The 27,217-nt window shown below is 40.8% G+C and overlaps 1 protein-coding gene across 3 annotated transcripts in view; it reads right to left on the reverse strand.

Moving 5' to 3' along the window:
• Slc4a4 (solute carrier family 4 member 4) overlaps nucleotides 1-27,217 on the reverse strand; it is a 412,005-nt gene that overhangs the window by 197,339 nt on the left and 187,449 nt on the right. For all 3 annotated transcript variants that reach the window (XM_087908890.1, XM_048425042.3, XM_087908891.1), the window contains one exon: nucleotides 739-874. In XM_087908890.1, the coding sequence (XP_087765016.1) occupies nucleotides 739-874 (136 nt within the window). The remainder of the gene's footprint in view (nucleotides 1-738; nucleotides 875-27,217) is intronic.

A 27,217-nucleotide genomic window follows, 5' to 3' on the forward strand; every position in this document is an offset into this window, starting at 1 on the left:
AAAACCTTAGAAACTTGCAAAGCACTGAACAATTTACAAATCATATCCACAAAACATTCATGATATGATTATACATATCACATAGAGTATCTATATGGTATATATCTTATATGCCTGCATACATGCCATATGTAAAAAGCAATATTATTTACTCTCCTAAGAAAAAGGGTCATGCAGCTAATGGGATAGAGTATAGACTTAAACTGAGGTATCTAACTTTCAAATTCAGATGAACCTTCTACTTGTTTTCAATGAAAAATTTAGAAGATAATGGGTCCTTTATGTGAAATTATACCATCTTTGTCTTAGTACCATGATTGTGTCTACAGTACCCCTTCTATCTGGGAATAGACAATGTCACAGAAGACCACACAAAATGTGTTCACATGTAGAGATGTGTAAAAATGTTTTTGGTTACAGCCTTTGGGTGATAGAGTTTATTATTGCCTGTATGTTTTACCACTAAATAGCCTATAAATTGAGATTGACTTCTTCATCAACAAAAGTCAAATTCATACAGCCCTGGTTAATAAAATATGCTCCAGCCATGAACAAAAGGTACCCTGCATCCACATTAATGTACAAGGACGGAAGGAACAGAATTACCCACTTCTTAACCCAGCATCACGCCCATCAGCCACCTGCTGCTAAGGCCAGAGAAGGCGGCCTCATGGCTCATCCATTTGCCCTACACTCACTTCCCCGGGCCAGCGCTGTAGTCAGTCAGCCATGCCTCACCTCGCTGTCTCCTTCCACTCCATCTCCTGTCCGTCCACAGCCAGCAGCTCATCGAGTTCAGTGAAGAGCTGAGGAGGCGCCGGACTGTCATCTTCCTCTCCCAAGATGAACCGGATGCGTTCTGCGGCAGGAGAGACTGCAGAAGTGAAAATACTGTGGTTAAAGACTGGCTGATAAACCCAGAGGAAAGTGTAGCTTCGAGTTCTTCCTCTCTCCCCAAGATTATTGGGTTTCCCTTCCACGGTTTCAGTGGACATCCTTTATCTTCAACGTAAAGCCAGAGAGGAATCAAAGCCTCTCTGTTCCTCTGAGCCAAACTGTATCTCAGCTCTCCGCCCTTTCCAAAGGACAGCCGTCGAGTCTTGTGTGGTTTATGAGAAAGAACCTTGGGCTCTCAGATGAGCTGAGGTCCAACCTCATGACTTCCCCTCCTCCTCACTTATGACCTATCCAAAATTATGAGAGAGAAATCAGCTGGAACCAATCACTTCTTCAGGTAGCAGTGGGAGGGACAAGAGGCACCCCCAATCCTGCGATTCCTAGGCCAAGCACCTGCCCGCCCTCTGCCCTCGCGGGTTCCTCGCCGCCTGTGACTGGGTAACCGGAAAGCTGACGAAGGAATATTTAACAAGGTGGGCTCTCTTCTTTATATAATGGCAGTATCCAAAAATGTTTAGTCACACTTCGATGCACTTGAAAAACAAGCCCAAGTAAAATATTGTACATCTGAAGGAGGGGAAAAAAGAATCTTTTCCAACACACTTAAGCACATAATTGAATGGCCTACTAGCTCCTTTTGACCCTGTCTCCTGAAATCATGTAATGAAAAATTAACTAGAAATTCACCCAGATTGGGGGTTATTCTCACTAAAGAGAAAGAAAGAGGAGCACTTGGAGGCCACATTGCAAAACTAAGGCTCATGGACACTTCCATATGCCTGAGTAAAACCAAGAATGGCGAAGTTCAGTATATATTATATACAGATGAGCATATATCATATCACATATATCTGCATATCTTCAGGAATAGACAGGTCAAATAGCAGCCTCGGAAAACATGTAAGTCCCTACCATCTGAATGAAATCTATGGAAATGCAGGACAGACTAAGCCATCAACCAAAATATAATTACTATAAACAAATTCACAAGTAGTCAATTCAGTAATAAAAGCTAATTATTAAGAATAATGCATGCTTTATCTAGTAAAAGGGACATGATGGAAAAAGAAAGACCTTGGCCAGTATTTAAGAGTCTCCAGAAGCCCATGGTGAGAGAACCACGAACAAAACACTCCAAAGGGAAATTTATAGGTATGTAAAAATGTTTTGAAAGTATATTTTTATAAGCCAGAAGTTCTTCTACTAAAATTACACTTATCCAAAAACACGTTATTTCAGATATTTTAATATAAAATTGAAAGTACTATTTATAATTGAGGAAAATATAAATTGTAAATATCAAGAAAAGAGGGCTGTAAATAAAGCATGATACAAATACACAATAAAATTCCATGTAGGCATAAACTATGATGTGGAAGGGAGGGGCTGGAGATGTAACTCAGAGAGTTCTTGCTTAGCATACTCAAGATCTGCATTTCAATTCCTTTGCATTAAAAAAAGTGAGTCTGGGAGATGGTTCAGTGGTTCTTGCTGTACAAGCATGAGGAACTGCCTTTGGATTTTCAACACCTAGATGAAAAGCTGGGGGGAGGGAGTCATTGACAAGCCAGTCTACCCAAACCAGAATGATGTGGGACTCTCCTCTGCATGCTGTGAATATGTTTTCCTACCATTGGTTAGTAAAGAAGTTGCTTTGGTCTATGGCAGGGCAGAATAGAGCTAGGTGGTGAAAACTAAACTGAATGCAGGGAGAAAGAAGATAGATCAAGAAGATGCCACGTAGCTGCTAAAGGAGAAAGATGCCAGAAGCTTACCAGTAGGGTACAACCTCATGATGATACATAGATTAATAGAAATGGGTTAATTTAAGATGTAAGAGCTAGCTAGGAATACACCTAAGTCATTGACCAAAGAGTGCTGTAATTAATCTAGTTTTTGTGTGATTGTTTGGGTCTGGACAGCCAGGAAAAAGAAAGCAGTCTCCGTTTACATCAGAAAGCCCAGGGTTAGTAAAACACAGTGTCTCAAAAAAATAGGATGGAGAAGAAGAGCCAGGTGGTGGAGGCACACACATTTAATCCCAGCACTTAGGAGGCCAAGGCAGGTAGATCGCCGAATTCAAGGCCAGTCTAGTCTACAGAAAGAGTTTCAGGACAGCCAAGGGTACACAAAGAAACTCTGTCTTGAAAAAAAGAAAGAAAAAAGATGGAGAAGTAGCTGAGAAAGGCAATTTGACATCAATCTCTCATCTCTCCTTGTCCACATGAATTAGCACAACCTCACACACCCGTGCACACGTGTTCAGAAATGTATGCACCCACACACAAGAAGAGAAGAAAGTGAAAATAAATATTCTTCTATGGGATTGCCACTAAAATACCATCAATAAAATGTGAGGCAAAGATTGCCAGCTTATGGCGTGTAAACCACACAAAATCAAATAAAAAGGCAATCATGGGCAAAAACTGGTCCTACTTGAAAAATTTTTTTAAAATGTATGTTACAAGACAAAGCCTAGGGTTTAGGCAGTGCTACTTTGCTCACACCAACATGCATGTATGACAGTTTCCATGGTCTAGAAAATAACCCTAGCCCCTCAACAATACAGTTCACATTTCAGGTAACACAGTATATCCTCTTGTTCCTGCTGTAAGTACAAGTTAGCACTTCCATCCATTACTCACTGCATAACAAACAAAGGCGAGTTTTGATCATTAGCCAATCATGGTATTTCTTTAGTCTATCAGTGATTGGCCACTGAACACTCATGATTCAATTCACACACAGACATCAAAGCGTGTTGCCTTCATGTCTCCTCATGAGAAATTCACTTGGCACAGATAATCCAAAAATGGGAATTGGCCAATCAACATGAGCCAGTGGGGCACACAAACAAAAGATGGTGGTAACAGAAGAAAACTCTGAAGCAGAAGTAATGAATATATAGAAGACTTCCAGGTCAATGGAATGTTGGCAGTGCTTTCACTCACCATGTGAGGGGCTCTGGATACACACAGGAACTTAATGAAGGCAAGCTCATCAACATTCATGAGAAAAGTAGTTGATTTTTGTTTTGGTTTGGTTTGGTTTGGTTTTTGGTTTTTCGAGACAGGGTTTCTCTGTAGCTTTACAGCCTGTCCTGGAACTAGCTCTTGTAAACCAGGCTGGCCTCGAACTCACAGAGATCTGTCTGCCTCTGCTTCCCAAGTGCTGGGATTAAAGGTATGTGCCACCACCGCCTGGCAAGGAAACCAGTTGTAATAAAATAATGACCCTGCCTTAAAGAAAATCAGAGGCCATTTCTTGACACACAAAGAAGAAAAGACTAAAATATTAGATGCTGATTCACATGGAGAGAGCATGACAATGGTCAACAAGAGAAAAGAACGACCTGATGTCCTGTAAGATACACCAGTGCGAGAAGGCAGACATTATTCACTAACCTGGTAAGATGTTATGAAGAAACAACCTACTACATTCTTGATGTTTCTAATGTTTTAAATTATTACAGACTAAATAAATATTAGTTTCCCCCCTCCAATTTTCCAGTACCTTTAGAGCCAACATCAAGAGATCTTAATGATTTGAAAATGTTTTAGAGAAAAAATAACCTTTCCCATAGATGGTGAGGGCGCTCTGTGTTCATCCCAGCTTGTCTGGCCATTGCTTTCAGTTGTGCAACACTGGCCACTGTACAAGCACCGCATCTATCTAGAGGAATACCTATGCTTAAACCTATACCTTAAATGTTACTGCGTTTATTGATGTGGGATTTCCCTATGTATGCTGTGAATACCATTTGGTTAATAAAGAAAACTGTCTTGGGCCTGAGCAGGGAACAGAGGTAGGCAGGGAAAACTAAACTGAATTCTGGGAGAAAGGAGGCAGAGTCAGAGAGAAGCCATGTAGCCCCGCCAGAGACAGACTCTGGGAAATTCACCCGTTAGGCCACAGCCACGTGGCAATACACAGATTAATGAAGATGAGTTAAACTAATATGTAAGAGTTAGCCAATAAAAAGCTAGAGCTAATAGGCAAGGCGGTGATTTAATTAATCCAGTTTCTGTGTGATTATTTCAGTTCTGGGCGGCTGGGATGAACAAGTGACCTCCTCGCAACAGTTTATTCCTAGCACTTGTTTTCTTCCATTCATTTTTTTCTAGATCATGAAATATCTATTATTATTCATGCATTCATTCAAGCAATGTTTACTGATCACTGCCTGCACTTTAAATGGGCTTAGCTTTATATTCAACATATTAAACAGAACTCTGACAGTAAGATCTCTGTTTTCATCATGCACATAGATGAAATAGACATCAACTAAGCAACTGATTCATTTGCCAAGTAAATCAATAAGTTCACACATGAACTGAGGGAAAAAATATTTGCTAAGTATAAGTGTTTGCAGAAAATTAAATTAAGGTAATTGAATGCATATTGAGACAGAGTACAATGACTCTGTTTTACTTCTATAATTAGAACAAAATGGCTTTGAATGTTCTCAACATCTCAAGAAGAAAAAAATATAGTCTTCGGACTTTTGTGTAAAGTATTTACAATGCCCTCCAATCAGAAACTTGGAGAAGGTATTACAGAGCATCTGAGGAGGATAACAATGAAGTGATGGGCAGAACTTGGACGATGGTGGTGATGAGAGAACCAAAATTCGTCTTGACACTTGCCGGTGCTACTTGTAAAAAAAAAAAAAACACTACCTTATAGATACGACTTTGAGCGCCATGGCAAGTTGTAAATATACATAGCAGGAAAGAAAGCTGCCAAAGGTATGCATGGTTTGCTTCAGTGAATCAAGAAACTTTAGGAATGAGAACACAAAGTCTACCTGCTTTACTAGAAACGAGAACATGAGGAATAATAAACCCTGTCATCCTTTTAGACCCAGGCAGAACATACGTCAGAACACTGTCCTGTGTTTGTTCCAAATGATCCGAAGTAAAAACTAACATAACAGCATCCTAAAGGCAAGTGTGAAGAGTAGAGATTCACAAGGAGCAGGGAGGAAAAACTAACACACAATCCAATGGCTTGGCCTACAGAAGTGAAATGGATGCCTCTTCGCAGCTTCACTCATCCAGTGAACTCTGTCTTCTCATCAGAACACACATCAGCCTTCTGAATGTCTGTAAATTACAGTGGTTCCCACATTACTTTGCTTACATTTGACCAGAGCCTTCATGCAGAATAACAAGCTGTCTGTCAGGGTTACTGGGAGGCCTGTGCTCCCAAGCCCTCTGTGACAAGAAGGCACACATGGCAGGAAAGCTGCCCAAACCATTGGCACTCACCATGGGCATTGCTTCCATATCAGAACATCCATTGCAGATGAGCCTGAACTTAGCCATAGAGTTTATCTGGGCAGTCAGGTGCGCCAATCAGGAACAACATGAGAGAATGATCACTCATGTGCACTTCAGTTTGTCTTCATAACACGCTGGTCTCATAGATACGGATGTCCATCTTGTCTCCCACAATGATTCAGAACTGTCTCCAGAGTATGCCTGCCTATTTCTTGATCTCTTCTTTTATTTCTTCCTAGAGAAAACATTTGGAAACTTTTCCTTTCCTCTCTTGATTTTCCAGTTAAGAGTTCTAATTTTATTATGGGGTGACTATATTCTGATTGAATTTAAAGCCTGCTGCAGAGGAGGAGATTTCATGCATGATATTATAATCATGGTCAAAAGCCTGGCTGAGGAGGTATTGTTATTTGGCTAAATGGCCATGTTGTTGAATATTCTAAATATTTATGTTTATATGTATAAACATGGGCTACAGTCAACTTAATCAGAGAAGCCTCTTTTTTATGGTGGGCAGCAGTCAATGACAACATGGAGAACTTGTCAAACTGCTGAGAATAAGAGGTTGAGTGCTCAACCCTACATGATCATTATTTTCAACACATCACCACCACCACCACCACCACCATCACCACCATTACCACTACCACCACCACCACCACACCACCATCATTACTACCAACAACAACAACAACAACACATCACCATCACCAACAACAACATCATCACCCCCATCATGACTCAGGAAACTTGAAGAAGAGGCAAAAGGGTGTAAGAGACAGGATTAGAATTCAAACGCCAATTCTAACTGTATATAAGATCACTAAGTTGTGTAGTATAGACAGACTTTGTATATGTAAGAGGCTTTGGGTCTAGATAATACTGGTGTGTAATTTTTTTATTTATTGCAAGAGTTTTTTTCAAATAAAGCCTATAAAAAATAAAAAAAGAGAAGCTCTGTGAAATGGAAACTTCTGGACCTGCTAAGGCTACAGCACTCAAGAACTCACGCCAGCTACGGTGGGTGTTCTGAACAAGATCAACCCAGTCAAAATCCCACCATAAACAAGGAAGGTGTTTCTCAGGACCCACCTCTTACTGAGGCGTTACCGGCAGTGGATGGCTGGTTGGTCAAAGAGAATCATTATGTATTGAAGGTTGGGCCACCAGCAGATTTCTCTCCTGGTAGATTTCACAGTCACTGATGTAGTCTCCCGTGGATGGCCCCGACCCATACACAGATGCACGGTACTAATTGGACTTAGGGAGTTAGACAAAAGGAGAGAAAGGATATGAAGTTGGAGGGTGCCATGTTGGGGGGAGGTAAGAGAAGTTGAAGGGCACAAATGAGGAGTGAATGTGATCATGCTTCTTTGTACATATTTATGATTATGAAATAATGCTCAAATATCAAGAAAATTTATTATTATAAAGAAAATATTATAAAAGTTAAAAGTAAATAAAATTTTTAAATGAAGATATCACACCAAAATGGCATATCTGGGATAACCCATGTAACTGTGTTAGATAATTTTCAAAATTAAAATACGATTTTATAAATAAATAAAAAAGAATTCTAACTTTTTCAATAACCCATTCTAGCCATTCTCAGAACTCTCTTTTATCGTGGCCCAAACAGCAACAGCAACAAGCGCACAAGCTCCTTCTTTCGTGTGAGCACACAACCTGCCCTATTGCCTAGCTTTGCAGAGGTGGCTTCACAACCAGTCCACCATCCTCCTGGATGGCAGACTCAGTGTTTGGATGCCCTTCTCAGCGATCACCACAGAATCGTGCAAACAGTTACTACTTTCTACACTGAATTAATAAATTAGATATGGCTGACTAAAGCTTGCACTTCCAAGTGCATAAAAACACAGCCATTTGCAAAGTGAAACCTTCTATTCAAAAAGAAGTTACCTAAGTTTTGGAGAGTGGATTTAGTCTCCCGTTCCCCTTAATCTACCTTTGTATTATCTGCAAGGATGAAAGCAGAGCAGTCATTCCATGTTGAATAAGCCCCAAATAAAACAAAATACACCATTAAAAAAAGTGGTTTTCCTCTACTGGAAACCCCCGATACTCTCAGACAAAGCATATCAATGCATATGTCTCTATTACAATACGTCCACACCACCTCCTCCATGTTTTCATTCTTGGGCATTTTGTCTTTGCACACCTCAACTATGCAAATCCTCCTGGCTTGTCCCTCACTCAAACAGATCTTGAAGCCTACCTTGTGAACAGTCAAGTTATGCAAGAATAACCAGATGGAGAAATGAGTACGACAAAGGAAAAATCAAGACCTAAACAATATATGGCCTGACCCAGTTCCTCAGAAGAGGTAATTGTCTATGGCTTGCCTGTGTTCTATTTTTTAATTGCTTCCTGAAAAACAATTTGACTGAGCAAAATGGAAACTGAGACCCGGAAATAACGTACCAACACTTTGATAACATAAACACAATCAATCATCCTTGAGGATTCAGAGGAAACTGGTTTCAGGCACTCCACTTCCCAGACACCGAAATCCACCCGTGCTCAAGTGCCATTCATAAACTGGCATCGTCCTGGTATACAGCCCACACTCCCCTCCCTCTCCAGTGTTTTCCTTCACACCTCAACTATCTGCAATATCTAATACAATGGAAATTCCATGGAAATAGTTGCTACACTGTGCTGTTGAGGGAATGAGAAAAAAGTCTGTACATTTTTATCAGATACAACTATCACAGGCATTGTAATTTCAATACATGGAGGTTAAATCCCACCACAGATTCTGTGGCTATAAAAGGATGACCATATTTGTGATCATCCAACATAAGTCATATGCTATAATATTAAAAGATTACAAAATATTTTAATAGCATCCCTGCCCTTAAGAATTCACAGATTAGAAGTTGATTCATGTCAGAGAAAATGCTATCAGTAAAAATGTGCCAAGTGGGGCTGGAGAGACCATTCAGTGGTTAAGAGCACTGGCTGCTCTTGCAGAGGACCTGGGTTCAGTTCCCAGTAACCACATAGTGACTCACCACTGTCTGTAATTCCAATCCCAAAGGTTCCAACACCTTCTTCTAGCCTCCCTGGCTATTATGAACTCATGTGGTTCATATATACACTGCAGGCAAAGTCTTCATATACACAAAAAAATAAACTATTCAAAAAAATCTTAACATAATATGGAATAACTAATATCTTTATGCCAGGTGTTGTGTTACTACAAAACAGTTACACCATGTCAGGTACTAAAGTATTACATCAGTCACTTTATATAAACCTCTACCATACACAAAGAAACAGTTTTGGGATGATAAAGAACTTCATCAAGATCATACGAGCCAATGATATGACCTCATCCCCCCAGCCCACGCTGTTTCATGCCCACTTCTTAGCCACCACACTCATGGTTTGAAAATGAAACTAATCAAAAGGAAAACGTGGTCAGGATGCCATATAAGCAGGACAGACAGAAATGGATTAGATTTCAGAAGGGGCAGAAATCACCCTGGCATATGAATTAGTCCGAAAGTAACTTAACTGAACATTTGGTTCATTATCCACCCGAAACAATTTGTGAATGTGCCCTTTATTCTCAGCCTGGGAAGTATCCCACTGTGACCACCCTGAGGGCTACCAAAAAAAAATGTTTCTAATAGGAATCATGGTCATAATGAGCAATTCATTCTGAGAAGGGCAGGACTGCACACAAATTCCCTTCTGTGGGCTGAATGAGGATTGCTGGAGCTGACCCTTTCTCTTGAGCAAAGTCCATAATCGGAAGAAGTCCTAGCTCTCGGACTACAGGATGAAAGGGAATAACTTCATTTAAGGTATCAGTATGCTAGTATCAACTGCTTTACACAGCTAATATTCGAAGATTCATTTTTGTTGTTAGTTGGTTTGTTTGTTTTGAAATAGGGTCTCCCCATGTGCCTTAAGTGGCCTTTAAGAGATAATTCTCTCTCAGATTTCAGAGTTCTAGGACTAAATATTCATTTTTGTTCTTTCATTCTGGGATCAAAATTTAAAGGTAAATATGATAGTCATTAAAGCTTCCACAAGCCGTTTAATTTCCAAGCCATTATAGAACTCTAAAAGTACATTTATATAAATAGGTGATTGATATGATAGGTAGGTATATGTGTGTATGTATGTATTTATGTACACACATAAATGCATACCCAAATACACACACATCTATATACATATACATTCCTCAAATTTCATTGTCACATCTCTAAGAAATAATTAAACCAATGAAGTTTTATGAATCAACAAATGGTTAAAACACACCAATGTCAGTTGCTATTAATTGTCAATTCAGCACCTTTAACTTCTATTTCTGGAAACAAAACTCCAATTTCTTTGGAAAACTCATATTTGTACTCCTGAGTTCTTCCATTGGTTTGGACACACTGCCCTATGATCTAGGTCTGTGCAATGAACATATCAAAACTCGGGGTGCCCCTATTGCTCTAGAGTGGTGCTTATACCTCAGACAAGTAAGCTGGGGTGATCTAGTGTTAGCTTTTGGCTGAAACTCTCAGGGAACACATCTGGACTTTCAGCTGAGAAACTAGGTAGTATTATGAAATGCTGTGACGTGCAGACCGTCATCCTACACCGCCAAGAGTGAAGCTGCTCAAGAGGAAGTCAAGCATGAGAGATGGCAGACTCGAGGAGGAGACAGCTTCCTGAAGTCATCACATGGATACTTTGATCAAATCATATCTGAAGTCAATTACTATGTAACCCATAAATAATACTATGGATCACCAAAATAATTAAATTGAGAAATATTTTTACAGAATGCAAGTTCGGGAGCCATCTCTCCATTAACCTACTGTATACCTTAGCCAATCTAAAAGGAAAGGTACTCTCTGTTAATAAGATAGCGGGTTCTACACTGGTAGATTAGATGGCTACTCTTTCTATTTCAAATTACCCGGTAAACTGAAACTTCCCAGTAGCATTTATTGAAAAGAGATCATTTTTAAACATATGTGGGGATCTATGTATTAATAAACTCACACTCACAAAAAGTTGTCAATTATGACATCCTTGATATCCCATGACATTATTATTCATCTGGAGATGCTGAACAGCCCTAAGAACATGAGTTTCAGAATCCTACCGAACTATCTCTTACTTAAAAGACACTGTCCCTAACCCCACCTGTACATCACAGACCATGAAACATCCATCACCAAGTGTCTTCTGGCTCTACAAGGGATGTTTCACACATACTCATCCTTGGACTCCAGAAGAAAGCCCAGTTAATGTTCTCTGACTACAAATACCCCATGATGGGGATGCCACATTTCAGATAGCTACACTGGAGCCAGTCATGCCACTCCCAATACCCTGTCAAGGATGTCACGTTCCAAAGTTCCCCAGGATGGAATAATGAGGCACCAAGCAACCAGAAAGGGAGAGCAAAGGCAGAAGCAGAGTCTAAATGGACATGACAAACAGAGAGTTTAACAGGTCCCTACAGAGCTCAGAGTGTGCTCTGTCCCTCCTGAACTCAATCTTAGATCTTTTGACACCTACAACATGTCAAGTAAATTTCCAACAAAAAGTAAGAACTCAAGAAAGAGGAGGTTATACAAGCACCCCCATTCGTCATTATTTAAGCATTAGACCTAGGGCTTATCTGCCTTGTAAAAATTATGAGGCCCCGAGTGCCCTGCATGCCTGGGTAATCGTTCCTTCTGCTTGTTGTTCGTAACTTCCTCCAGTATTTTATTCAGATCAAATTACTTTCTCCCAAAGGTCCAGCTATATCCAGACTCTTCCTTTCATAAAACAAAAAATTCATTTTTGCTGTTGTTTGTTTACCCCAGTTATAATTGGGCATTGAGTCCTACATAATGTGTATAGAAAATGCTCAAAGGATATAAATTACATGCTAACATTTATCACATTTACCAAGTAAAAAAAGTATTGGCATTTCTTCCTTTCCTTATTTTGTTTATGTGTAAGTTCTAAGTTCTCCTAAAATTAACAGTTGTGTCATATTTATACATAAAATAAACCAATTAGGTTTTAAATTGCTAAATTGAGACCATTCATGTCAAATTAGTACCAGACACTCCCCTAAAATAATAGAGACTACATAACTCAATTATCCTCCCCAAGAGCCAACACAAACACAACCCCACAGCACTCGCCGTTACTGCTATCTAGGGACTGGGATAGTCAGATCTGAAACACACAAGACTGGCCATGGGTCTGATGGCCCATCCATCCATGGTGGATGGAGCAGGTACAAAAGACCACAGACACAGAGCAATGGGCTTGGGATGGAAGACCTCATGCATATGTCATGGGTAGGGAGGTGGCTCTCTGTACGCAGAACAGGAGCCATTTTGTGATTCAAACAGTTTCACTTAGCAAGCTTCTCCTGAAAGCTCCAAGGCTCCTTCCACATGTCTCAGCCATGGTGAATATTTTCCCTAACTCCCCTCCTTCAACGGTGGTTCGCTTCTTTTTGCTCTGCCAGAACTGTCCGCGATAAGGTTGAAATGATGAATCCCTCTGCTTAGGAGTGAATACATCAGCACTTTTTCCAGGTTCAACTCAGAGCAATTATCAGCACAATGTATACCCTGGGGCTTCTAAAGTCAGACTTGATTCTCATCAACATTGGGAACTATTCAAGATTCCCAAAATAAGCTCCACAGACTCACTCAAATGCAACTATTTTCTATACCGAGTAGCTAAATTTATAGCTCCAATAATAGTGTCACAACCGCCCTCCTAATGCTGCCATTAAATGTCTTTTCTTATGTGGGTACAAAAAAGACATCCTCCTTCCTGCAGCCTCTTATAAAAATGTGTCTGCACAGAAAGGCACCAAGACTTAAGGAACCTTTACGACTTCCGTCTTACCCTTGTTGCCAAAAAATCTTACCCATCTTTCCTGAAAAGCAGCATTGAGAGATGTGGTTCAAAACAATCTATTTAAGTGTCAGTAAGATGGGTCAGTGGGTTAGGGAACTTGCCACCATGACCAGCAACCAGAATTTGATCCCCTAAAACTACACAGTGGAAGGAGAGAACTGACTCCCACAAGTTATTGTCCGATTTTCATACACACACACACATGTACACATTCACATGCACATACGAAATAAAAAGTAAACGAATGTTTTAATACATAAACTATTTAAAGGGAGTTATGGAGATGAGAACATAAAAATTTCTGCATATGACTATTTCGTCTTTTTAAAGAAGACATTCTTCACAGAGACAGTGCTCTGCAGATCTTGATAGAACTCTGGATGTAATGAGAGAAATGCCAACAAGATTCTACAATCAACTTTTCTTCTTGTCTGCCTTATTGCTGTTCTGAGTCAAGGGTCCAAAATTAGTGGCAGTGATTCTCAACTTCTGTGAAGTTAATTATATTCTCAGCAAAGTGGAAAAAAAAATACAACAGGTTCTCCAACACTTCCTACTACTCAGCTAGAGCTTCAGTCTGAAGCTCATTCGCCTCATAACACAGTCGGAATATCTGCCTCCTCCAAAACTCATGCTAAAGCTAAGTGACACCGCACTGATACTGAAAGAGACGACCTTCGGACAATGTGAAGGCCATAAGAGCTCTACTCTCAAGAATGCACCAATACTGTGACGGCAAAAATCCAATGCTAATGCCTTGCTTTCTTTATCCCTCCTGCCATGAGACCCCTTCTGTCAAGAAAGCCAACACCAGATGCGGCCACCTTATACTGGTCTTCTTAGCCTCCATAACCACAAGTCAATACATTTCTGTCCATTATAAATGAGCCACTTCATGGTATTAGGTTCTATCGTCACTGAAAACACATTAAGACACCTGGTTACCCAGAAGACTTCATGATGCCAACCAATGAAACCAAGTCAGATTTCAGAGGCCATTTGTAAAACCTGAGTTCTACCAATAAAGAAACGGCACAGGAAAGACACGAGTCTAATGCAAATTCTCATGCTATCTCATTAAGCACCTTCTTAAATACTCAATGGAGATCTGCTAGGTATATTTTTAGTAGGTAATTAAGTGGGATCAGCTACATTTTAGGGGCATTTTAGGGTACAGAATTTTCATTTGTTACAGACATAAAGTTCATCCTAAATCATCCACATCAGTAAACTACACAAAGCAGACAGAAAATAGATTAGAGTGATCATGTGGATTGGTTAGGGACTTTCAATTCCCATTAATGTGTGCTACACGCAATGCATGTACGAGTAATGTCAACAAAAGTAAAAAACCATTCCCTTCCACCCAATATATCTCCACTATGATCTTCACAAGCAACAGTTCTTGCTTTCCTAAGTTAAAAGTCCGCGTATATCATTTCAGGTCGTCTGGAGGTAGGTCAGTTCATCAGAGTGAGGTAAATGGATGCCACTTCAAAAGCGATTATTAATGGTTTCCTGTTCAGAATGAACCTGCTGAGACACTACTTAGTGACTTCTGAGGCTTATGGTAATAGGGTAGATGGCTACTCCTTAATAGGGGGAAGGACATCCAATTAATTAAATGTCAGTCCTAAAACTTGGTTTGCTTTTGCCTGTTTCCAAGACAATCCCCTCTTCAGATCCATCAAGTAGCAGTTTTCTTTGGAAATCTATTTGTCATAAATATATTTATGATGTTCTCCGGGATCAGCATAAGCTTGGATTTATCTTTCTAAGAATTATGTTCATAAAAAGACTTATGAACTTTATAAAGTGAGCAGTCGTCTGAAATTTGCCCTTTTCTGGGGGGTATAGGAAAAAGAGCTACTGAAAAAGCAGGCTGAGAATAAAACGACAGAGTTATAAACTATTTATGGTAAATACCACAGCCAGCCCAGGATCGCCTACCAAGGCAGTGCGCTCAACACTAATGAATGAGGTAAGGCAAACTCTTCCATGCTAAGGTAAACACGAGAGGTGCTCAGTGGGTATCTTAACACAAAATTAACTCAAGAATGCGGCTCTTATGGTAGAAGATGGAGAGGGGAGTGGTTGCTTCACGGAAATAAGCTCACAATTGACTAAACCTCATTGACAGTATGTTTAAAGTCCCCCAAGGGATTAAAAAGTGTCTGCTGTGGCTTCTTCTCACAGTCCTGGAATGGATTCCTTCATCAACCAGAGAAAGTGACGCTCCTTAGTGTAGGGTTCTGCACACGCCGTCCTGTCCTGTGACGGCACAAGGCCTCTATGTCGTGAGATGACACAAAGAAAGTCAGTAGTAACCACACGGAGAGGGATGGGAGCTGAAATTTAAGACCTGGATCCAACAGATCCTGGCTCCGCGTCTGCCTGAGGAAATCATCTCATTCCCTCTGACTCAATTTCTACATCTTTTTATCATTAATAACAGGAAGAGTGGGGAAATTATAGAATTTCCACTTCTGACTCTAAAAAACAGTCTACTCAGAAAGACAAGACTGTGACACTTCATCAAGTGATATCCTGATACACTGTTCATTCCATACTTCTGGGTCTCTCCTTTGAGAATTAACAATTGATTTTCAATACAAAGACAGATTGAATCTGAGCATCACTGGCATTGGATGGAAGAGAGCACGCAAACCTCAACAAGCTTTACCATATGCCTGCCTGGTTATTTAGTCAAATGTATACAGTAAGTACTGGTTATTTAGTCAAACATATACAGTAAGTACTAATTAGCAGTATCGAGATGTCAGCTACCAAAAGGAGTTGCAAAATGAGTAAATTTTTATCAAATTTCTCATCCATCGTGGTGAAAGGAATCAACCCCAGTTAAACGGACTTTACTAAATAAAGAGCTATTGCCATATAACCAACTAAGTCAGCCCTGAGTACTTCAGAGGAATCACAGGAGGAATACAACACGTGATTAACAAAGGAAGCTCCAGGGGCTGAGCACACACCATGACTCACAGATACAAGGAATAACTACACACAAAACTGGGGGGAGTGAATCTTTTATGGAGGAAACAACAACAACAACAACTTGGTAACAAATTCTATTCGGAATCATCTGCCTTTCCTATCTGCCCAGGGATAACAATTTAACTTACCTGTGTTATAAGTTAAATCAAAAACAAAAAGATAGAAAACTATTTTGGACTTGGCATTTCTCTCTATCCTAAAGCTAAGACTTTGAAAACAATCATTTGGTGTACACTCGCTCTTAGGAGGGTGGACTGACTGAACTACATGCCCACTGGGGCATTTTTCTTACAAAATTTATAATTCTGTTTTTCACTCTCGTAGATTTTAGGCTTCTGTCCATTTGTCTCTACGCACAAGCCTCTCCAAAAGGCAGTTACTAAGGCAGGGTCACTGACGAGAATCGTCAGCTGACTTTCTATTTCTTGAGGGTGGGCAGGGCAGGTCTGGCCAACCAGTTTAAACTGTGATGTTTGCATTGGTTGGGCTATTTGGTTAAGAAATATCACTGAACAAAGTTAACTATTAGTGAATAAAACCTGTGAACTTTCCTCCATTAATCCTCAGAACACTCCCAGACACATGCTCCCTATACTCCTGTGTGTTCAGGGAGATTACACGTGTTGCCTGAGTCACACATCACTCACAGGAGAAGCCACCCGAGTCACACATGACTAAAAGGAGAAGCCACCTGAGTCACACATGACTAACAGGACACTTCGAGGAAGAGGTGCTGGGATGGGGATCTGTGGGGAATGAAGCCCATACTCTCCCCGTTATGAACTATATGCCTTGGTTTCTATTCCTAACAAGTTTATGAACACAAAAAACTCTTCAAAAGTTCATGTTTCGTGTCTTAAAAACCAATTTTGCCATTAGCTTGAACTCTTCGGAACTGAGACACGTTAGAAATCTTAAGAACACTTTTTTCCATCTCTTTAAAGTACCCAAGCACATATTACAATTGCCTTCTAATGAGTGTTAAGCTTTTCTGGCACTGTTTGGAACTGAGCCATTATTTCTTAACTTTTCAACAAGCCATCCATTCTAGTGTCCTTAATTTACTTTCCTCTGACTTTAAATAGCCTGAGAAGCTGTCTAAATTCATTCCAGAGCGCAAATAACTAAGCCTATAAACTTGTCAGATTTAACATTGAGGGTTAAAAAAATCTGTTTAACAATCAGATAAAATCACAGAAACACACACACACACACAAGCAGAACTGGGCAGAAAATGATTGTTACCAATCTGCAAAACTTATCTTTCTACAGATGCATCAATCAACTTTCAAAGGATACAGGAAAGACATTCACCGCAGGGAAAACCAGGTAGTACAGCAACCTTCAAGGGTTGGGTACACATGCCTAACCTTTGATGGGGTTTTTCTAGATACCCATTGGGCAATTAAAAAAAAAAAAAAAAAAGAACAAGATCTACTGAGCCAGAATAGAGGCACACACATGCAACCCAGCCCTTGGAGATTGAAAGGGAGGGATTCACAGATTCACTCTAGATGACACTACTTCACAGTGTCATCAAGAGAACTTAAAAAAAAGAAAAGAAAAAAGTTTGAAAATGGCCATTGCCACCACGGCAATTAGTTAACCATTCTGCTAGACAATCCCATTTCCTTAATCCCCATCACGGTTGAGTCATGTCCAACAGATGTCTGGAGGCCCATCACTCAGCAACATAGTCCGTTCCCATTGGAATCCTTGCGCATCTACATTACAAGTGCTGGAAATGAAGTTATTTGCTGAAGTCCAGACTGTTAGGAGGGAGGATTTTCTTGTCGACATCCAATGCTGCCACTCCATTTCAAGAGTAAGGCGGTGAGCTAATAAATTGAAACCCTCACATGACACTCTGTCAAAACATCTGCAAACGTTTATTTTGCTGCCGCAGTTCGGCTGAGGGCCGTTCCTACTGAGATACAGACAAGGCTATAATGTTGATTCATGCTCTTGCGGCTTCAAAACTTAATGACCGTAACTTTTGTTTTTTTAAATGGTTTGGAATTACTAGCAGAATGCCACCTCCAACTGGTAAATACAGCAATTCCTGGGTTCTTAAAGGCATGCTTCTCTGCAGTTCTGGGTTCTAACTGGTGCCTCAACTGTTTCGTATCCCCAAAAGTGGAGAAACACCACTGTCTGGTTAAGTGATGAGGTCTTAAAGCTAGAGCATCAGAGGGTTTCCTCATTAAACGAGTATTTTTCAATTAAAAATATCTATGCCATGGTCACTGAATCTGGCAGGGTACAAGCCATCCCTTTAGTCTGTTGCATATATTACGTTAAATTAGCATAACTCGGCATTCACCCACGCTCAAAATAATCTGCAAATCTCTGCACTTTGACTTGAAAGACTTAAAGACTCTCGTGGATTTTTCAGTTGAAAAAAACTAGTTCTACAGTGACTTTAATGTAAAATAAGTCTTTCTGAATATCCAGATGAAACGGATTCTTCAGGTTAGTCTGTCAAGTGTCCCACCCCAGAGCAGCTGGAGCCACATCCTCAAAGGGGGACTGCCACCTCTCCTGGAGAAGGTCAACCTTGGGGTCTGTACCATGGATTCACGATGACTGCACCTCAGGCCAGGTTCGTGTGACTAACTCTCACGCATTCCTTTCGGGTTCTTGTCATAATCAGGGTAATGATTATTCAATATCTCCTTTCTATTTTTCTGCTTTGCTTGGAAACACAGCTCAAACCAAAGTACTTTTTCAGTTCAAAATAGTTCATTGCCTTCTCAACCTAGGTGAGGTTTGAATTATTAAGAGAGTAATCTTGGATAAGTCAGCTCTGCCTAAGTCAGTAGTATTTGCCTGGGTCCTAGATTTGATACTAATGGACACAAAAAAGATGGGAAAAAAAAGCCAAAGAATTCTGTGGGACAGGGAGGAACCAAGAAAATCCAGCCAAATTTCCAGTCTCTCAAGATAGTCATTGTTTGGCTTGATAATTTTATAAATTCCAAGAAAATCAAACATATTATTATTTAATACATTTGGCTTATCCAAGGTCCCTTCAATCCCACGGATGAGTAAGAGATGACTATGGGCCTAGTAGGTTGATTCACAGATTCTTAATGAGTATCTATCATGTGCAAAAATTGTGCACATACTAAAACACTCTGGGATCAAGGACTTTGCATTTCAAAACAGAAGAGTCTACATGTCCGAATCTAATTACAATTGTGTTTTAATTTATTTATTTATCTAATAACATGTACAAAATACTTGTTATGTGCTAATCCCCTATGCACTGTCCCATAACAGAATAATGTTGCCAGATTTATTTTACTCAAGGCACTTGGGGTGGATACATGTGTGGGCTTCAGTATGCTGGAGCACAGAGCAGGAAAATGCATGAAAAAAAGGAAAAGAGACTATGGGCAGATTCTGGAATAAACTGTGAATGGCCCCATATACTTTGATGAGGCATTTAAAATGTATCCTGCACTACCAGTAAGAAGTATTGAAGGTTTCAAGCAGGGAGTGAAAAAAAATGGATACATGTGTTTTCTCTTATCTGGTTTATCTAAACAGATAGATAAATGATAGATTATTAGATCATACATACATACATACATACAAAGATGATAGATAGATAGATAGATAGATAGATAGATAGATAGATAGATAGATAGACAGATAGACGGATAGATGACAGACACTAATACATACACAGATGATAGATGCATAGATACATGAATAAATAGATGGCAGATGGACAGATAGATAAATGATATAGAAGTAAATCATATGAAAGCAGAAGTGGGTCTTGTTGGGGGAAGGACGGGAATTGGAGATGCAGAGGAGGAATAGAGGAAGGTGATAGAGGGATCTGAACAAAGCACATCTGTATGAAAAGATCAAAATGAAAACCTAATGTTTTGTACAACAGCGGAAAACATGAATTAAATCTAAGAAATGTATGTTTTAGAAATTTGTCTAGGACATTAGCACATTTGTCGAGATGCTTGGAGCTACTTTTCACAATGAACGCACTGTAAAGCTGTGGTCCATACCGCACACACCTTCTCACACTGGCTGTTCTGTGCATTTCAGCATCTGTTTTCTCAGCTGCACACATCTTGGGAGCTTTGCTGCTTTCTCCCATCTGCTAGCTTGCTTCTAATGCGTTCTTAGCATTCTTTTGCAGTTCTATCAGAGAGGCGTCACTTCTATGGATCAGACAACACCTGATAAGAATAAACTTCCCCCTATATCCTCACCTGCCCAAACAGGTGACGCTAACTTGGAGCCCACCTTAAGCTAGCATTTCTGGTCATATCTCAATCGGTAGGGATGCAGCCCCTGGGAGTGGCCTGGAAAGGGGACCCAGAAAGCACAGAGCCCCAGTCCCCAGCTACTCTCATCCTCCATTCACTACTACTCACCCTCAGTTGCAGGCTGAAGAACCTTTAGGTACACTTTCCAAATACTGAAGGTAGCATCTCTAACAAGCAACTATTCAAATAGCACCCCTGTAGTATTACCTAAACCTGCCTCATGATACGATTTTTCCAGAAACAGATAAAACTGGATTTCCAGGTTTCTGACTCTCAATGGGAAGATGGTCTAGAGTCGATATTTTCATAAAGAAAATTTAGTTTGTGGGTGGCGTCATGAGCTAAACTAGATGGGAAAACCCTAGAGCAAAGTTTCTCTAACAAGTTCCTTATGATTAAAATAGAATTAAGCACACGTTTTTCTCTTAAAGACTTTAATGAAATGTAGGCAATCACTTTAAGTAATTGCCGCTCATTTAATGTTTACTGAAAGAGTTTACAAGTAATTCACATGCCATTTTCTCAAGTCTTCAGGCTTGCTTGCCTTTCCTGCCGCGTATTAAATGGCTTGTTAACTATTAATAAAGGGGGAAGGAAAATCAGGATCTGGAGGTCATTTCAAAAGTTAAAGGAGCTGCCAAGAAGCATGCCAAAGCTCTTTGTGGCACTAACCAGGGCCAAGAGTAACCCATGGCAAGCAACATGTTGCCAACAAGAAGCACTTTTCTTGTTGCCACAGCCATTCATGATATATAGAGAAAAATAATCTAAGTGAGTGCCAGCATTACTGGTAAAGATCTAGGGACAAAACAGTATCTAAATGAAAAATAAAAATTGTTAGTATCTATAAGTTATAGATAGTAGTGGTATTTAGTTTCATTTCATCTTCCTTGCATTTTTTTGCCATTTAATGCCAGGTGCCATTGTTATCCACACTTTACAGCTAAGGAAACTGAGGTAGGGATGGAAAAGCTAATGGAAAAGCACATTCGGTCAAACACCTAGTGAGTGACAGATCACCAAACTAAGCCCAGGCAATCTGAGCCAGAGCCTCTGTCCTTAATCGCCCTGGCGACTGATGGGGGGAGTAAGGCCTGAAAGAGGTAGAGGAGCAACAGCAAAAGCATGGGAAGGAATGGTCCGTGCTTTCAAATTCTAATTTCCAATTTCTCATTCGCTCCAGAGAACCTACTGTGAGTTAGACACCGCTCCCGGTACCATCAGGAACAACACAGTCACAAATGGCACAAGGCCCCTTCCCGTCTCCTGGCTTAACTCAGTCGCCGGCTTCTTCATCAGTTTTTTCCTAGCTCATTCCTACTGCACTTCAATTCATCCTTTATGTGTCTGCCCTTCCTTCCTAGATTGGAGGTTGCATGATGAGAACAGTCACTGGGTTTCCTGAGCATCTGCATTTCAGTACAGCGTACCCCTCAGCAGATGCTTGATGGAGGCAAGAACAGATCACATGCATGCTCACACACACACACACACACACACGCAGACACGCACATGCATACACACACATGCACATACTATGCATACAAACACACACAGACACGCACATGCATACACACACATGCACATACTATGCATACAAACACACACAGACACGCACATGCATACACACACATGCACATACTATGCATACAAACACACACACACACACATGCATACACACACATGCACATACTATGCATACAAACACACACACACACACAAGAGAAAGAGAGAGAGAAAAGAATACCCTGCTCTAAGACTCAAAGAGAGTCTTACCTGTAAAGGGAGGTAATGGGTTGAATGCTCCAGTCTACTCCAGAATTCTAATGTAGAGCATGGATCACACTGGTGTTCTCTTTGACCAAAACCGAATGATTTAACATTTTATATATGCTATCAAATATAGCATTTTGCTCACATTGCATTTTCCTGTTTCTTCTCTCATTTAATATGCTAAAGACATGCAGGCAGTGACTGCCAGAGAGATCTTGCGATTCCATCTTAAGAACATTCTCTGATGTAGCTTCCCCTAAAAGCCAAGTCATCTGCCCAAGGTTACACAGCTGAAAAGAAACAGACTTGGGAAGTTTGCTCCAAAATCTCATACTGGTGACAACTGGTTGTTGTATTGTTGTTGTGTTGTTGTTGTGTTGTTGTTGTGTTGTTGTTGTGTTGTTCTAGTTTTTCACTCCACTGATCCGAATCCAAGCTCTACCTCTTGCTTCCTACTTGGTCTTGGAGGGAAATGATTTCACTCCCCCAAGACTCATTTTTATCATCTGAAACATCAGAGATTGAGGACTCATGGTAATAAGGATTAAGTGAGACATGAAAGGAAGGTGTCATCATGTGATAGGTATTTGACAAATAGGTATTTGGGTCAGCTTGTTGATTATTCAACCATAATTCAGCATATTTATTAACAACTAATATAGACAATAGAATTTCTTTTAAATGCTGTACTAAAAAGACAACTATGTTGGAATTTTATGTCTTGGTTAAGAAGCTCCACATCCACATAATTAAATTACAAATCAAATTAAGAAATGGCTATGAATGGGAATAGCTACAGGCTAACATGTCTCTAAGATAACTCGTACTATTCCTGTCTAATTGGTGGGGACACTGACGGCAAGGCAGGACGGCACACACCTCTAATCTCAGCGCTCAGGAGGCTATGGCAAGAAGACTCCCGAGCTGGGAAACCACCTATGCTACTCGACAAACCTAGTCTCAGGGAAAACACAGACTACTGCTATAGGAGTCGGAGAGACGGCTCCACCACGAAGAGTTCTTGCTACGCTTTCATAGGCTCTGAGCTGTTCCCAGAACACATTTAAATCAGTTCCACGGGGATGTCCAATGGCCTCTTCTGACCTCCCTGAAAACCCAGACAAAAGTGGCATACACACACACACACACACGTACGTACGTATACACACACACACAAAAAATAAATGAATAAATAAGTAAATAAAATCCTTTAAAAAATAAAATGTCAGTCAGTAAATTATAATGGAAAAACATACAAAAACAAACACAAAACTCCTTGCTTAGGGCAGAGTCAGTCACTGGTAATCTAGAAGCAGAAGTTAGTCTAATGCAGCTGTCACATGACTGAATGGGACCAGGACACAAACACTTGCTTGCACACTGAGCATTTTTCTAAGCCTTTCTGTGATGGCTAAATCTTCTCGGTTCTAATGGAAATCCAGAACACTGATAAAACATTATTTCTGGGTATGTCTTTCAGGGTATTTCCAGAAGAAATTAGTATTTGAATAAGCAAACAGCAAAGTCACCCAACCGACACCAACCCATTGAGGTCCCAAATAGAAGAAAGGGGTGAGCTAAAGGTGAGTGTGCTCTCTGTCCAAGCTACAGCAGTCATCTTTTCTGCAGTCTCAGCACTCCTGGTGCTTGGCCTTTCAGCTCAAGTCCAGGGCACGCATCATTCTCCCCACCACTCCTGGGTTCTCACAGGCTGTGGGATTAGGTTTAACCAGACCATTGACTTTCCTGATCTCTACCATGGCCTGTATACAGCAGACAATGGGGGTTCTACGATGACCACAATTTTCATGATACACAGGAATACACACACACACACAAGTTTTGCACCCTGACTTCCAATTTAAAAGAGTCCCTATGTGGAGGATAGATGTGCAGAACTAACTGAAGATGCTGGTCTGTGGCCCACAAGCTCTACGAATCAAGGCAAAATTTGATCGCTGATGGAAGGGGAATGGAACAAATTTCTCATATGACGCCAAGGGATTGAATTAAACAATACAGAAATGGGCCCAGCACAGACTCAATTGATGTGGGATGCCCCTCTGTATGCTGTGAATATGTCTTATTACCATTGGTTAATAAAGAACCTGCTTTGGCCTGTGATAGGGCAGAATAAGCAAGGTGGGGGAAACTAAATGAATGCTGGGAGGAAGAAGGCAGTGTCAGAGAGAAGCCATGTAGCCTTCTACACTTGGAGACAGGCGCCAGACAGAACCTTGCCGATAAGCCACAGCCACATGGCAACACACAGATTAATAGAAATGGGTTAACAAAAGCTTTAAGAGCTAGCTAACAATATGCTGAAGTGATTGGCCAAGCAGGGATTTAAATCATATAGTTTCTGTGCGATTATTTTGGGTCTGAGTGGCCAGGAAGGAACAAGCACCCTCTCCCTACTACACCCAACGACTTAACAGTACTCAGATGATGTTGACAGAACTGAATCTGGAGCCCTGCAGAAAATCTGAACCGCTTGCAATGCAGACCCATGCTGACGCACTTTTTCACGTAAGAGCCAAATACACAAAGAAAGAGCAAAAGCGGGGTGGAGATTTACAACCCTCACATGGAATATTCTAGCTGTGATCCCGCTGATAAAAAAAAAAAAAAAAACAGTCGGATTTCAAACCGACACACAATCCTATGATTTCGATCCTGGCTTACACTATGAAACCACAGCTTCCTGCTTCATTCTTTCTCCTATTAACAGGAGTGAAACAGGAGCCACTGAGATGGTTCAGAGGGTAAAAGGGTTTGCTCTACAGCCTGATGACCGGAGTTCTTCCATCCCTAGAACCCAGGGCAGAAGGAGAGAACTGAATCGCCAAAACTGTCCTCTGACCTCCATAAGTCTATGTATGCACACACACACACACACACACACACACACACACACACACAAATAAATAAATAAAATATAACAATAATTTTTAAGGTGAAATGGGATGATCACCAAGCTACATTTTATCCAGGTATATTAAAAGAGCTATTTTCCAAGAGGTGGCCCAGGCTGGAAGGCACAGCACACCTTTAAGGATTCCGCAAACGTGTGTAAAACCCTGGTGGGCACACCGCAGTCCTGTGACATGAACCTTACGACTGCACCAATGCCATTTGGACGGAAGCTGCTGTTAACAACCAGTGGGCTTTTCCTCACTCAAGAGAAGCAGGACGTGAACAACTGACCGCCCCCAGTTAGGAAATTCCCTGCTTCCCTCCCTTCTTCTGAACCCCGGGACTCATGGCTGTAATGCCCACCTCCTGCATGAGCTATGTGAGCCCAGATTGCTACAACACTCACAGGAAAAAAGGAGAGCAGGCGCAAATGAAGTCTGGTGGAAATGACTACGGAGAGAGAAAAGAATGACCTACTCTGGTTTTTATACTTTCCTTTTATGACAGATGGTAAGCGCCATTTATTACATGATATATTGCAAACATCAAAAAATGATTACTACAAAGAGTGGCAAAGTTTCAGGAAACATGATGGAGCTTGAAGAAACAATCTGTCTAAAATCCATTTACTAAACCTCTATGCTTGAATGGAATCGAACTTTCTATTTTTTTTTTTTTTTCAAACACCCTATTGGGACCTAACATAGCATCGCCTCCTTCTCCTGCACGGCTCCTGAGTTCCAACATTAGTGTTATCTATGAGTTATACATCAACAGAGAAACAGTCACCTCACAAGGTCACCACTCCCGCCCGCCTATCCTGCTGCAGGATGAAGGACCTGGTGACTAACACAGCCAGTATGCACGGGCCATCTCCTCCTCTGTGGCCCCTGGGTGTCACATATTCCCTCCAGCCATCTGCGCAGGCTAACCTAAATATCTTCAGGGGTTATTAGACCCAATAACTACACTACACTCAAGATCTTGTGTGCACCTCCCAGACCTCAGCATGAAGGTGGTACAGACACACTCAGCAGGTCAAGAAAACAGACAGCTTACCACAGGAAGACTGAGTGCTGGGCAAGCCACTAGACTCGAATCTCACAGACTTATTTCCCGAATTCCCTTTGCAACAAAGTCCACTGCCTTGAATTTTTAAAGGTCATCTTCACTAATGAGTATCTGTTTCCTCCACGTGCACTGGAACAGAGATAACACCATCGTAATCAAACAAAAAACAGAGCCACCAAATTCTAGAACTGGGAGAGACATTGGGAAACAATACAGAAATATCACTGTGAACAAGAAAATAGGATGAGACTTTGAAGGATTTCTCCAGGTTCTGCCAAGATTAAAAATAACGATCGTCCTCCTCCTTGATACACTGATCTTTCTAACACTACAACATGCTTTATCAATTTAAGTTGTTGGTTGCTCCCCAAGCTTTTAAGTACATCCTTCACAGGCCAGTGAGAGAGCTCAGCAGACAAGGCTGTTTGCTGCATCAACCTGAGTTCAACCCCCAGGACCCACAGGGTAGAAGGACAGAACCAACTCCAGCCAGCTGTCCTTTGACCTCTATATGCATTCCACTGCATGCACACCTGCATACACACACACACACACACACACACACACACACACACACACACATACACACACGATAACATTTTTCAATTTTTTAATATTTGTTTTGTAAGACTGAAAAACTCACTATTTCCAAACCCCAAACTTCACATTTCTACAACCATCACCGCCACTCTGCCTTAAAACTGAAACGAAATGGCATCATCTTGTCGAGCAATATCACCTTCAATACGACACAAACACTGAGGACCAAACAAAGAAGCAAAGCTGGGACCGTGTCAGACTTCACACTACGTGGTTCTCATTTCCTCAGCACCTGTCTCCCGTGCATGGTTTCCTGTGCCCTAGACAACAGGGAGGCTGGTCAAAGCCAGCTGGCTGAGGGCATATAGCCTTCTGCTACATTTTGCCCTATGGGTAGCAAAATAAATAATAAAAAAGAATCCTTTACATCCACTAATTCAACAACTCATTTTAAAAATGATGCTCACTTGAATGATGCAAGACAATTCATGCTTCCAAACTGCGCTGTGAAAATACACC

Source organism: Myodes glareolus, chromosome 8 (assembly GCF_982192425.1).
Source record: "Myodes glareolus chromosome 8, mMyoGla1.1, whole genome shotgun sequence".
Lineage (NCBI taxonomy): Eukaryota > Metazoa > Chordata > Mammalia > Rodentia > Cricetidae > Myodes > Myodes glareolus.